Genomic DNA, 14481 nt, shown 5'->3' on the forward strand with positions numbered 1-14481 from the left:
TGTGAAGAATCAACAACAAGTGGGACACAGTCATGAAGTGGAACAAAATTTAATTGGATATTTCAGACTTTTTTAATAAATCAAAAAATTATTCGGCCCCCTTAAGTTAATACTTTGTAGCGCCACCTTTTGCTGTGATTACAGCTGTAAGTCGCTTGGGGTATGTCTTTATCAGTTTTGCACATCGAGAGACTGAAATGTTTGCCCATTCCTCCTGCAGAACAGCTGGAGCTCAGTGAGGTTGGATGGAGAGCGATTGTGAACAGCAGTTTTCAGTTCTTTCCACAGATTCTCGATTGCATTCAGGTCTGGGCTTTGACTTGGCCATTCTAGCACCTGGATATGGTTATTTTTGAACCATCCCATTGTAGATTTTGCTTTATGTTTTGGATCATTGTCTTGTTGGAAGACAAATCTCCGTCTCAGTCTCAGGTCTTTTGCAGACTCCATCAGGTTTTCTTCCAGAATGGTCCTGTATTTGGCTCCATCCATCTTCCCATCAAGTTTAACCATCTTCCCTGTCCCTGCTGAAGAAAAGCAGCCCCACACCACGATGCTGCCGCCACCATGTTTGACAGTGGGGATGGTGTGTTCAGGGTGATGCGCTGTGTTGCTTTTACGCCAAACATAACGTTTTGCATTGTTGCCAAAAAGTTAAATTTTGGTTTCATCTGACCAGAGCAGCTTCTTCCACATGTTTGGTGTGTCTCCCAGGTGGCTTGTGCCAAACTTTAAACAACACTTTTTATGGATATCTTAAAGAAATGGCTTTCTTCTTGCCACTCTTCCAGAAAGGCCAGATTTGTGCAGTATCCGACTGATTGTTGTCCTATGGACAGAGTCTTCCACCTCAGCTGTAGATCTCTGCAGTTCATCCAGAGTGATCATGGGCCTCTTGGCTGCATCTCTGATCAGTCTTCTCCTTGTATGAGCTGAAAGTTTAGAGGGACGGCCAGGTCTTGGTCGATTTGCAGTGGTCTGACACTCCTTCAATTTCAATATTATCGCTTGCACAGTGCTCCTTGGGATGTTTAAAGCTTGAGAAATCTTTTTGTATCCAAATCCGGCTTTAAGCTTCTCCACAACAGTATCTCGGACCTGCCTGGTGTGTTCCTTGTTCTTCATGATGCTCTCTGCGCTTTAAACGGACCTCTGAGATGATCACAGTGCAGGTGCATTTATACGGAGACTTGATTACACACAGATGGATTCTCTTTATCATCATTAGTCTTTTAGGTCAACATTGGATCATTCAGAGATCCTCACTGAACTTCTGGAGAGAGTTTGCTGCACTGAAAGTAAAGGGGCCGAATAATTTTGCACGCCCAATTTTTGATTTAAAAAAAAAAGTTTGAAATATCCAATAAATTTCATTCCACTTAATGATTGTGTCCCACTTGTTTTTGATTCTTCACAAAAAATTACAGTTTCATATCATTATGTTTGAAGCCTGAAATGTGGCAAAATGTTGCAAAGTTCAAGGGGGCCGAATAGTTTCGCAAGGCACTGTATGTTGAGCACGTGAACACAATGGCCAATCAGAGGAGTTTAGGAATCCGTTCAATATCTGTTGTCGTCACATTTTTATAATTGCAGTGCTGCGTTTAGTGTTGTAGACGGTGCTTTGACAGCTCTACATGTGCTGCAGCAGATGTGTGATGCTGTGCTTGCGCTCTTTTCCACAGGCTTCATAAGAAGAGTGTTGAGGAAGCCCGTCGACGACTGCAGGAATATCAGCACACTCTGAAATTACGCTACGCCATGGGCAGCACAACAGCGGTGCGAGCGGTTCCCCAGCACCCCTCTGTGGTCTCTGACGCCATCGGTGACGGGACACGCTCTGCTCCTCCTCAAATCTTCAACCCTGAGGCTGATGCCCCGCGCACAGGAGCAGAGCCTGCTACTCAACTTACAGCTCACAGTCAGCCACAGGTTAGGGCTCGATTGCACTCGCGCCACCATTATCATCACACGCCTCGGGTTATTGACTAATGATATCTCAATTTTATCGATAACGATTATTGGATAAAGCATTATAACGATTTGTACCTTTTTTATAAAGGCAACCTAATTTTATGCATGCATAATTCTTTGTCAAATTTTAACTAATAGATTACATTCTATTAAGACGCAATAGTGTTACCAATCAAATTAAATCTATATCAAACTGACAAAATGAATAACCTGTTTTAAACATGAAACATTGAATACTGATTTTTTAAATGATTTATAACCTGAAAAGATACTTTAAATGTGAAATTAAAACCGCCAGTAGGTGGCAGTGAGTCATTGAGATTCAACCAAATCATTCAAATGGCCGATTCGTTCATGAACGAAGCATTTTACTGTCTTAATGAGTGAGTCGTTGAATCATTCATTTAAACAATTTGTTCGTTCAGTAAGGAAACACCAGCTGTGTGTTGTTTAGAGATGCCCAGCAGTGCTTTGGCTTTGTTTTGAACTATTGGCGAAACGGAGCAAAAACGGGCAATATAGCCATCTAAAATGCAATTAGTTGTTTAGTAAACTTGTAAAAATTCAGTATCACATTTGTTTTCATGTTGATATCTGGAGAATAACGACACACTTCGTGTGAACTATATTAAATTATATAAATATAAAGTGTGTATAGGAGCATTTGTTACCTTATCCTGAATTGTGGGAGCATTTTAGCTTTTTAATAGAATAAATCAAGCAGTGAAAGCATGCGCGTACTAGTCTAACCTACATTACAAGCAGTGTATGTGTGCGCTGGGTGTGAGGGACGTACTCGACTAATGCCAGCCCACACATCATTAAAACCACTGTTAGGATATTATCTCAGGCGATGTATATCGCACACCCCTATATACGCCCGCTTCACTGCATCTGTTCCCACAGCAGGCTCTCCACAGCCCAGCAGCACCCATGGGGCTGGATTCGAGCCGCCCCTCGGCCCTCTCAGAAGGGCCTCCAGAGGATGGGCAGGAAGGCTGTGTTCCTCTTCCTCCTCCTGCTGTGGTTCTGGAGCTCCTGCGCAGCCGGCTGCCTCATCGAGCTGCACCTTCCCCAGTCCAGAGGGAGGCGGAGGCGGGACAGGAGATGGAGAGGAGGCACATGAGGAGACAGAGAGACGCCCTTCAGGCCCTCATCACCGCAGACGCACAGGTTAGTGATGCGCGGGCCGGCTTTTTTCCCGCTTTTATGAAATTAGCACGCCCGCCCCAGCCTGCACCGCACCACTATATATATTTTTACAACCCGCCTGCACACGCGACCATTAACAGGGTATCCGCGGGGTCTTGAAAAGTCTTAAAAGGTGATAAATCAATTTTGGGAAAATTAAGACCCTTATAAAGTATTAAAAAGTCTTATCACGGCTTCATAAAGTCTTAAATTTTGAAAGTATTTTGTTCAAGCTTTGTCAAGAGTTTGACTCCAAAAAGTATTTATGAATATATTTATTTTCATCCCCATAAGTGTTAAAAAACAACGGGGCGCTCAGTCTGAGATCGGCTCGGAGCGCGTGCGCCAGGGATGGAAATTAGCACCGCCACCAGCCAAATGCGGCTGATTTTGAGTTGTGGCGGGTAAACTCGCTTCACCTACCGAGCTGTTTCACCTCTTTGTAAACTTTGTTCAATGCATGCAAGTGCTGGCGTATGTGCGCATATGACCAGTCGTTTTCTCCGTCATCACTCGCGTGAAGACGCGCTGTGAGACTCGCGCGCGCGCTGAGAGAAGATCTGACGCTGTGCATCATCCGAGAGCGCGCGCTCGTCTCACAGCGAGCAAATACTGAGTTCTCTTTCAAGTCTTGTGCTTAAACGGACAAACTCACACAAGAAGTATGTCAACATGTCCATCTTGATGAATATCCTAGCAGACATAGTCTGAATATGCCTTAAGTGAACTCTATAGTATGCACAGTCGAGAAAGACGAGCATATCCCTGCCTCAGGTCTTAAAGGCGCAGTAGCCTTTACTGCTGCTGATTGATGTCCTTATATTCAGTTTGACATTAAACAATGCTCTTGATTGAATAGCTTTTGTAAGTTTAATAAGGATTAATCTTTCATTTAAACAGTTAAATATGCAGTTATTTTACATTTTGATTACTTTATTCAAGTTCTGTACCTTTCTGCAGGCCAGTAGGCCGGTACATTATTATTTAATGTACACATGAGTGAAGTCGAGTTAAACATTCTAGTTTGAATTTTATTTTTCGTTTTTTTTCGGCTTTGGTTTCTTCTTTTTTTGTTTCGGCCAAGAATTGTGATTTCGGTGCATCCCTACTGACAATGTTCTGCTCTGTGTGTTGTCAACACGCTTCAAAGATGCCAACACGAATAGTTTAATTCTTGGGACTAAAACCATAAAACTGGAAGCCATAAAAGACCACAAATCATCGTGAAAATGTCAGTATTTCATTGAGACTTGAGATTAAATAAACTGCTTAAGAATTGTAGAGCTTGTAGTATTAATTTGTTAAAAACAAAAAAGTGGCTGGTAAAAACATTGAGTGGTAGACTTTGAAAAAAGTTAATTTCCATTCCTGGCGAGCGCCGTCTACGGGTGACGTCACGTATTTTGCGAAATGCGCAGTTAGGTAATGTGTCGCCCTCCATACGTTGTAAAACAGATATGCAATATAAACAATACAAAACTGGCCTACGATAGAGATTTTAAGTCTGCATTCGACTACAACTGTTTATTAAAGGTTTGTTGCCGATTAGAACTTGAAGTGCGATGAGGTCTTAAAATATTTTGAGAAGGTCTTTAAAAAGTCTTAAAAAGGTATTGAAATTAACTTCAGGATTCCTGCATATACCCTGATTAAATAGACATACTAGGCATTGTAATGTAAACAAATTATTTTAGCCTGAAAGTGCTTGGAAACATTGTGCCCTGTAAACGAATATAAACCATAAATCCGGCCATACTATGATCTTGTTTATCAACCAGATAATGATAAACATTTTCAACATTTACAAAGCACTCACCTCTTCTATCTCGGCAACTTCTTCACTATCATTCTCCCACTCACTAAACTCACTTATCTTTTACTCGCTTGGCTGGCTAGCAGGAGCTGCTTGGCTCGCCGCTTTCGTGACGCGTCATGTGACGCCAAAGGTTTGGGGACATCACGCAAGTTACGTTGCTATGGCCGTCGTATTGTAACCTTATCAAAGAACCTAATAAAATATGAAATACATATTCCCAAATGTTTAATATAGGCTATAAGGACTTACATGCAACATACATATATTTTTTTTATTTTGTTTTTATTTTATTTGAATCTGCTCCTTCTGGAGCCTGTCCCTAGTGGCCAGTTGAGGAATTGCAGTTAAAGACACTTCTGTATGGGCTTGAACAGAAACAACTGGGGGAGGTGACACTTGGTTTCAAATAATAAACTCTTATCAGCTTTTTTTTAAGAAAGATTTTGGTGTTTTATATAATAATAGATCCATATTTTGTCATTTTATAATAATGGATCCAGACACCCTTAAGCGAGCATCATGTAATTAACCCTTACAGTGACCCTCTGTTGCTCTGGTAGGCTTCAGTGTCCAGCTCTAGTGCCTCTCAGGCGGATCAGATGACTTTGAACACTTTGCTAAATGCCATTGAAGAGGCTAGCAGCCACACCAGACGCCCAACAGCACCCATCCAGCAGGACGGAGCCACACCGACCCTCCCTAACGGTAAATCGAGTCCTCAGCGGGATTGGAGAGGGTTAAAAATCTATTCCGTTACAGTCACAAATGATTCATGTAAAAGATATGAAAGTATGTGGTAATCCAATCACCACAATTAGAAAGTAATGTAATCTGATTACTTCTGGATTCCTTCAAGGTCACAAATGTAAATAGAGTAAAAAGCAATATTTAGGAGAGACTGTTGAACATATGTGCTCTGATTTAGATATCTGCACCCAATCATCACAGTACAATTGTTACGCTTGATATGGTAACATATTACACTGAAGTTTAATCAACATTTAGCTTAAAGTTTAAGTTCTTTGACCGAATTGCATTTCCGTTATAGCCTGAACACAGGCTTTACTCCATTCAAACATAAATTATCACAAGAAATGAAATGCATTAATTAGGGCTGGGTAAAAAATATCCATTTCTCAAATTTAATTGATTTTCATTTTTATGAACCGATATCAATTCTTAAATCCCATTGGTCATCCTGGTTTCAGTTGATGAATGAACGGGAAATTGTAGCGTGTCTCCCATCCAATAAATAGCAATGATCATTGTTCTTTGTTTTGGTTACTTTTGATATGAAACAAGGTCTCAGATTTCAAATTACATCCAATTTATTACAAAATTCAAAAACATGAATACCGTTTTGGTGCGGTGGCGTGAGATCACTCAAGAGAAGTGGCACATGAACAGATCTTCTCTTACTACAGTAGACTACAACTGACTCCCATAGTTCATAGCATTAGTTCAGAGATTTTCTTTCCTTGAGAAAGTTTGCCATGTATTGTACCTGATATATATATATCCAAAATAATTGATATTGAATCGAATCAAAAGCGAATTGAATTGCAAGCTTGTCAAATACCCCGCGTTCTTCCCAAGCAAAGGCTGGATATAGGATTGATTGATTTTATTGCCATATGAACACTTCCAAGCTCCAAAAGGTAACAAAATATGCTTTATTTTTATTCTTTTGTAATTGTTATTCTAATATCAGGAGTTTTATATATCATCGCGACAGGTAGAGATCTATCCATGTTAGAGATGGATCCGGGTCGCTGAAGACCCCAATATGTAAGAATGTTTGGCGAAACGGTCATGAATTTAAGGGTTAAATCTGTTATTTCCATCATGTTGGAAAACATTCTTATCAGAATCTGTGTGTGTGTGTGTGTGTATTTATTTTAGAAGAATATTAAGCAATATGTTTTTAACTTTGACCACTAGCATATGTTTTCCTTAAAATGAGAGTTCTGTCTTTATTAAAATCAACACATTAATGATTATCTTTCATCGACCGTCAACCCACCTAAAATTAGGCCTTAGTAAAATGTTGGTCATTACTTGGACCGACAGCATTACTGTCATTACTGTCAACTTTACTCATGGAAAAACCTCTCAACTAATGCTGAGAACTATACAAGGGAACCCTGCCTGTTAGCACATTAAGTCCAAACTATTATATTCGACTGTTAATTATTTTAGTCATTTAAACTTTACTTAATGGGCTTATTAAAATGTACTTCAAATAGTGCAGACATCACTAAGAGGTAAAGTAAAAAATATAATGAATATGTAATGAAGTGCATATCAAAATGCTCCTCTCGATCAGCAGACTATAAGATTAACACTTGGGATTTAAGAATCAATAGTTATGTCGTTGGCCAGCCGTCAGAGCTCCGTTCATCTTCAGACACAGATGAAGATATTAGTGTTGAAATCCGATGGCTCAGAAAGGCCTTCATTGACACCAATGTCATTTCCTCTCTCAAGACCCATAAAGGCACTAAAGACGTCGATACAAAGCCCATCTCACTACAGCGCCTCTACAATCATTTTATGAAGACATCAGAGAACAAAATAACGACTAATATAGTGATGATTTCAAAACAAAGATTTGAACGGTTATGAATCAGTGAATCGATTCATGATTCAGATCGCCAATGTCACGTGATTTCAGCAGTTTGACACGCGATCCGAATCATGAATCGATTCACTGATTCATAACCATTCAAATCTTTGTTTTGAAATCATCACTATATTGAAATATCTTCATCTGTGTCTGAAGATGAACGGAGCTCTGACGGGTGTCCAACCACAGGAGGGAGAGGAATTAATGACAGAATTCACATTGTTGGGTGAACTAACCCATTAAGATGAAGAACAGCGCGCGCGCACACACAAACACACTAAATGCAGCTGGATGTGTCTTGTAGATGGTGTGTGTGATCCGGCCCCAGTGAATCGTGGGCGAGTGAAGCCCCCAGTCTCTCGTCCTCCGGCCCGCTTGGCCTTCTCACGGCTGATGGAGCAGCACGAACTCAGTGCTATACAGGAAGTGGACACTCCAGTCAACATCAGCCTGGACTCAGGTACGCCAGCACTGCCCTACAAAGGCAAAACTGAAAAATGTCTTTAGAGATTTCATCAGCCGTGAGCTCCAGCCTCATGCTGTGTGTCTGATCTCATGCTGGATTGGCTGTTGCAGAGCTGCAGTCTTCTGCTGAAGCGAGCGAGTCCAGCAGTGCCTCTCTGCCGCCGCTCACCTCTGACGGCAGTCACAGCCCGAGCGAAAGGTCACAGGTCACAGGCCGAACCAGCCGCTTGTCCTGGAGAGAAATGCTCCTGCAGGACTCCACCGCCTCACCAGGTACGAACCGCTGCTCCGCCGTTTAATCTTTCTACACCCCTTCCCTATGTCAGGGAATTGTGAGACGTTACTACTAGTCACTAATTATTTTGCTGTCAGAAAGCGATCACAGGGCTCGAATTTCGGCATGATTTTGAATGTTTGCGGACATTTCCTGCATTTCACTTTTAACACATGGGTTATTAATGCACTCCGATTATAAAATCAAATCAGTCGTTTTAAAACTTCCTGTGAGACGGTCCATTGAGTTTGAAGCTCTAAAAAAGCAGGTCCATCCATTCTAAACACACTTCACACGAGTCTGGGGTTAATAAAGGCCTTCTGAAGGGAAATCAATGGGTTTGTGTAAGAAAAATATCCATATTTAAACTCAAAAACACACATAAAGCACATATTGTCGCACTCGTCTGATTGTCGTCGTCACGCTTCATCTCTCATAACGATTGTTTTCCTTCATCTGCAGCTCCAGCGTGATAGTAAGTTAAGTTTCTACGAATCCGCTTTTGGACTTCCTGCGAGAGCGCCCTCCTCATATTTAGATGCAAATAAAATGACAGGTCATGCATAGATTATTTTTTGTCTCTGAATTTAAGTCGTGATGTATTCACATTGGTTTCTATGTTAATACATTTGACCGTGACGCGTGAAGCGCGCTATCAACCGAGATTAGAGAAGGCTGTCTTTAGCGTCCCTGTTCACTTGCCCGCCGCCGCGCAGGGTAACACCGGTTCGAATCCCGTTCGGAGGGGGTCGACTAGCATCGGTGAGACCCAGTAAAAGTGCGGGGGGCTAAAATACATTTTATTAAAAGTGAGGGGGACACGTCCCCCACGTAATCTACGCCCATGCACACGGGTCTGGGGTTAATAAAGGTCTTCTGAAGGGAAATCAATGGGTTTGTGTAAGAAAAATATCCATATTTAAACTCACAAAAAAAAAAGCGTAACTGGCATGAGATGCGTTACACTTTCTGTGTAAGTTGAATACAGAAGGCGGTCTCCTAATTATTCTGATGAACATGGCTGCTCAAAAAACCTTGTCCATTAGGCTGGTTGATCTCAGAGTACATGTTGACTTGATAAATAATTGACTTAATAAAATATAATAATCTTAAAGAAAGTGTATGTAAGATTGTGGCCAAAACTGGTACAGCAGGTATATCCCCTTTCCCCCTCCCCCGGGCTCGAGGTTGCCAGATTGGCTGCAGGATCAGTTTGTAGATCTGCAGCTGTGGTAACGTGAGCAAATATGGCAGCCCTGATGCCGAAGCACTACTGACTTTGTGATTGGTCGATCGGTGGAGGGCGGAGCTTTAGGCCAAAAAACAACATAACATCAACATCAGTTGAGGGCTGCAACAACAACTTATAAATGACAATATCCTGGCCGGACTACTGTTGTCAGTGATATAAGTACACTCACCTAAAGGATTATTAGGAACACCATACTAATACTATGTTTGACCCCCTTTCGCCTTCAGAACTACTTTAAAGGTGCCCTAGAATGAAAAATGTAATTATCCTTGCCATGGTGAAATAATAAGAGTTCAGTACATGGACATCACATACTGTGAGTCTCAAACACCATTGCCTCCTAATCTTGTGAATCAAAAACATCACGGAAAAAAAGTGCTTCTCAACATAAACCCAAACGTGACGCAAGCATTGGGGATCATTTATATGCACGCCCCCAACATTTGCATCTGTCCAAACGTGTGCATTGTCAGGTGGAAATGATGGTACCTGGGACTGCAGATAAACAAACTTCTCTCATGGACACACGTCATGCTCCAGGCTATGCAGGAGACTTTTCTACCCTTCCCACAGATAAACAATGTCAACAGTCATGGTTGATGTTTATAATCCGATACCACAACAATTTAATTCAAGATCGTTCGTTTGTTCGGCCCATTTCAAGCAAGCTTCTCTCAGCGTCTTAAACTGAAGAAAGTGGCAATTACAACTGTATTCCTGCAAGCAGTGAGGAGCGATTTATCCACTTATGGACTGTTTAAACAATTTCTGATTAAATTGAAAGTTTCTTAGAGAGACCGCATTGTCTAGATAACTCAAGATGCTAGTGCAGTAACAATAGGAAACACCAAGTACCATACCAAACTAAATAGTGTGTCTAATGACAGGGTAATATTATTTTATATTACAAAATACAACCGTAGATACTTTGCTTACAGATCGTTCACTCGATCCTTCTCGCAAACGATACCTTTTCCACCATATAAATTAAGACGATATTCATTTGACAAGGCTATTGATTTAGTAAAAATATAAGTTATATATTTATATTTTTGAGAACTGAAGTATGGGGTTTTCCTGTGATGTTTTTGCCTATTTGTATTTCAGATTAGGCTACATCACCGCAGCCTACATTGTGACTAACGTTATATAAACATGCAATATCGTTGACGAAAAAAGACAAGTCTAAAATGTAGACTGAATGACACTTTAAGCAGAACATCTCAAACAGAGATTGCTGAAATGCAGCTTACTTGTTTATTGGTGTTTTCAGATCGTCCGTGCGAGAGAGAGAGAGCTTACATGAATATGGTTGACAGATTGGACGTGTTAAGATAAAACACCGGAGAGTATACGTGTTATTTTTTCACAGAAAAGCTCTGTTTGAGGGATTTAATTACTGAAATCTGGCAATCGCACGAACGTGAGCTCTCTCGCGAGCAGATGATCTGAAAACACCAATAAACACGTAAGCTGCATTTGATCAATCTTCATTTGAGTTGTTCTGCTTAAAGTGTCATTCAGTCGGTCTGTGTTCTGTCAGGACTCACGAGCCGCTTCACTGAGCTGCTGAAAATAAGCCAATCAGAGCAGAGCTCAACATAAATATTCATGACCCTTCCAAATAAGGCAAAACAGAGCATTACATCCTAGGGACAATTTATAGGGTTGTAAATAGACCTGCAAAACTGCATCTGGACATTTTTGCCCAATGTAGATATCAGAGAACAATTTAACATATTTATTCAAATCATTCTAGGTCACCTTTAATTCTACGTAGCATTGATTCACCAAGGTGCTGAAAGCATTCTTTAGAAATGTTGGCCCATATTGATAGGAGAGCATCTTGCAGTTGATGGAGATTTGTGGGATGCACATCCAGGGCACAAAGCTCCCGTTCCACCACATCCCAAAGATGCTCTATTGGGCTGAGATCTGGGGACTGTGGGGGCCATTTTAGTTCAGTGAACTCATTGTCATGTTCAAGAAACCAATTTGAAATGATCTGAGCTTTGTGACATGGTGCATTATCCTGCTGGAAGTAGCCATCAGAGGATGGGCACATAGTGGTCATAAAGGGATGGACATGGTCAGAAACAATGCTCAGGTAGGCCGTGGCATTTAAACGATGCCCAATTGGCACTAAGGGGCCTAAAGTGTGCCAAGAAAACATCCCCCACACCATTACACCACCACCACCAGCCTGCACAGTGGTAACAAGGCATGATGGAGTCATGATCTCATTCCGTTTACGCCAAATTCTGACTCTACCATCTGAATGTCTCAACAGAAATCGAGACTCATTAGATCAGGCAACATTTTCCCGTCTTCAACTGTCCAATTTTGGTGAGCTTGTGCAAATTGTCACCTATTTATCGCCCTATATACTTTTTTCCTATTTGTAGTGGAGATGAGTGGTGCCCGGTGGGGTCTTCTGCTGGTGTAGCCCATCCGCCTCAAGGTTGTGTGTGTGTTGTGGCTTCACAAATGCTTTGCTGCATACCTCGGTTGTAACGAGTGGTTATTTCAGTCAAAGTTGCTCTTCTATCAGCTTGAATCAGTCGGCCCATTCTCCTCTGACCTCGAGCATCAACAAGGCATTTTCACCCACAGGACTGCCGCATACTGGATGGTTTACCCTTTTCACACCATTCTTTGTAAACCCTAGAAACGGTGGTGCGTGAAAATCCCAGTAACTGAGCAGATTGTGAAATACTCAGACCGGCCCGTCTGGCACCAGCAACCATGCCATGCTCAAAATTGCTTAAATCACCTTTTTTTCCCATTCTGACATTCAGTTCAGGAGATTGTCTTGACCAGGACCACACGCCTAAATGCTTTGAAGCAACTGCCATGTGATTGGTTGATTAGATAATTGCATTAATGAGAAATTAAACAGGTGTTCTAATAATCCTTTAGGGGAGTGTATTTGAAATTAAAATGATTTCTTAATGTCTAGAGACATATCAGGGCCATTTTATGATTCATTGAAATACATTTCTTGAATACAGTTCCTTTCATTTTGATTTAAAAATGACAACAGAGGGTTGTTTCTGCTTTAACACTTCTTCTCGTCCTGTTGACTTGTTCTCAGGTCCGTCCAGCATGAAGCTCCAGCTGGAGGTAAGCCTGTGTCTCTCACTGCAGATAACAGCTCCTGAAACACACACACTTTAAAATCACTGCTGACTGCAGATTCATTCTGAGATCCACAGTTTATGGATCAGTGATGAAAACTAGCCAAATCTGAGCGTGCCATCACACCAGTGATTATGCTAAGAGAAGCTGATTGTGTGTGTGTGTGTGTGTGTGTGTGTGTGTGTGTGTGTGTGTGTGTGTGTGTGTGTGTGTGTGAGAGAGAAAGAGAGAGGGAGAGTGTGTGTGAGCGTGCGAGTGTGTGTGCGTGCTACGTTTGAGCGATGATGAAAGTGTTTTGTACCTGAAGTACATGTTAATTGCATGTATGGTAATGAAGGTCTCTACACTTGAGCTGAGCTCAGACAGTGAGCTGATGATCTGTGTGTGTGTGTGTGTGTGTTTGTTGAATCGCTGTGTAAAACTATCCTCTGTTTGCTAGCGGTTTAGTGCTGGTCGTCCATCATCTGTGGATCCAGACTATCTCTCATCTACCACGATCTCAACAGGAAGCTACTTCACCAGTGAACCAGGTGTGTTCGAGTCACAAACAACAGTTTGATCTTAAAAGTGAACATTAGGGAGGGAGGGGCAATTTAGTTCATTTTTTATTTTTACTTCTCAATAGGTCTGAAAAATGAGTACTTCTGTGGGGCGTGTGTATCATGCTGATAATTTAATACTAAGAATGTAATTCAAATATTTTAAGGAAAATTTACCCAATAAAGTTAAAAAAATAAAGTTCACCCAAAAATGAAATTTGTCATTAACTCCTCCCCCTAATGACGCTCCACACCCGTAAGACCTCCGTTCATCTTCACACACAGATTAAGATATTTTATATTTAGTCCGAGAGCGTATCTAAGTGTATGCACACTATACTGTCCATGTCCAGAAAGGGAATAAAAACATCATCACAGTAGTCCATATGAGACATCAGTGGGTTAATTAGAGTCTCTTGAAGCAGAGAAAATACATTTAGCTCCAAAAATAACAAAAAGTTGGATGTATGACAGAGTATTTCTGTGCCAAATGCACTCCTTCAGGACTTCTCCTGGAAGGTCTGGCCCTATATGATATCCTAAAGAGCGGAATTGCTTGTATGTGCATTTCTCCTGGATGAAAACACACACACACACACACACACACACACACACACCAACCAGAGCAAGAGCATGTCCATCAACAAGCTTAGTTTGTGTTTCCAGAGTTCTGCAAGTGTGTGTGTGTGTGTTCCCAGTCATGAGTGGAAACCGCAGGCAATGAGTGAAACTGCATCAAATGTGTGTGTTTTTTGCAATCGGCGTGTAAGTGCATATAATAAGTGTATATGTAAGTGTATATAATAAAACAACTCCAACGTATAGTATATCCAAAGTTATCCAGGGATAATGCGCGTGTGTGTGTGTGACTTTTACATCTGCCCACTGCACACCTGAACAAGCTTGGCTATTTTCAGAAGGAATCTGTACGGCGTATCTGTCTTTTATAAATCTGATAAAACTAAAGTCTCTTCTGAGATGTGAAGGATCAATACTACTCTATAGGTACTCAAGATTAACATGAGACTGGCAGAAACTGTGTGTGTGTCATGGATCCTTTAATGTAGGGCTGGGCGACATGGCCCAAAAAAATCATCACAATATAATTCAGTTCTGTTGTGTCTATGAACAGACCTAAGCTATTCCCAGATATTGCCAGATAATCACTTTACCTCTACAATACTTATAACAGAGTTGGATCGTTTG

At 41.2% G+C, this 14481-nt stretch overlaps 1 protein-coding gene and 1 long non-coding RNA gene across 4 annotated transcripts in view; one reads left to right on the plus strand and one right to left on the minus strand.

The window, feature by feature from the left end:
• LOC137084050 (uncharacterized) overlaps nucleotides 1-14481 on the minus strand; it is a 648504-nt gene that overhangs the window by 410304 nt on the left and 223719 nt on the right. The window lies entirely within an intron of this gene.
• The window catches only part of cep295 (centrosomal protein 295), a 64378-nt gene that overhangs the window by 27869 nt on the left and 22028 nt on the right, over nucleotides 1-14481 (plus strand). For 2 of the 3 annotated variants that reach the window (XM_067449973.1, XM_067449971.1), the window contains exons 13-19: nucleotides 1686-1932; nucleotides 2881-3147; nucleotides 5542-5686; nucleotides 7912-8067; nucleotides 8184-8345; nucleotides 12693-12721; nucleotides 13176-13266. In XM_067449973.1, coding sequence (XP_067306074.1) covers nucleotides 1686-1932; nucleotides 2881-3147; nucleotides 5542-5686; nucleotides 7912-8067; nucleotides 8184-8345; nucleotides 12693-12721; nucleotides 13176-13266 — 1097 coding nt within the window. The remainder of the gene's footprint in view (nucleotides 1-1685; nucleotides 1933-2880; nucleotides 3148-5541; nucleotides 5687-7911; nucleotides 8068-8183; nucleotides 8346-12692; nucleotides 12722-13175; nucleotides 13267-14481) is intronic. The other variant, XM_067449972.1, reaches the window with a different exon arrangement.

The sequence above is a fragment of the Pseudorasbora parva genome, chromosome 8 (genome assembly GCF_024679245.1).
Source record: "Pseudorasbora parva isolate DD20220531a chromosome 8, ASM2467924v1, whole genome shotgun sequence".
Classification (NCBI taxonomy): domain Eukaryota; kingdom Metazoa; phylum Chordata; class Actinopteri; order Cypriniformes; family Gobionidae; genus Pseudorasbora; species Pseudorasbora parva.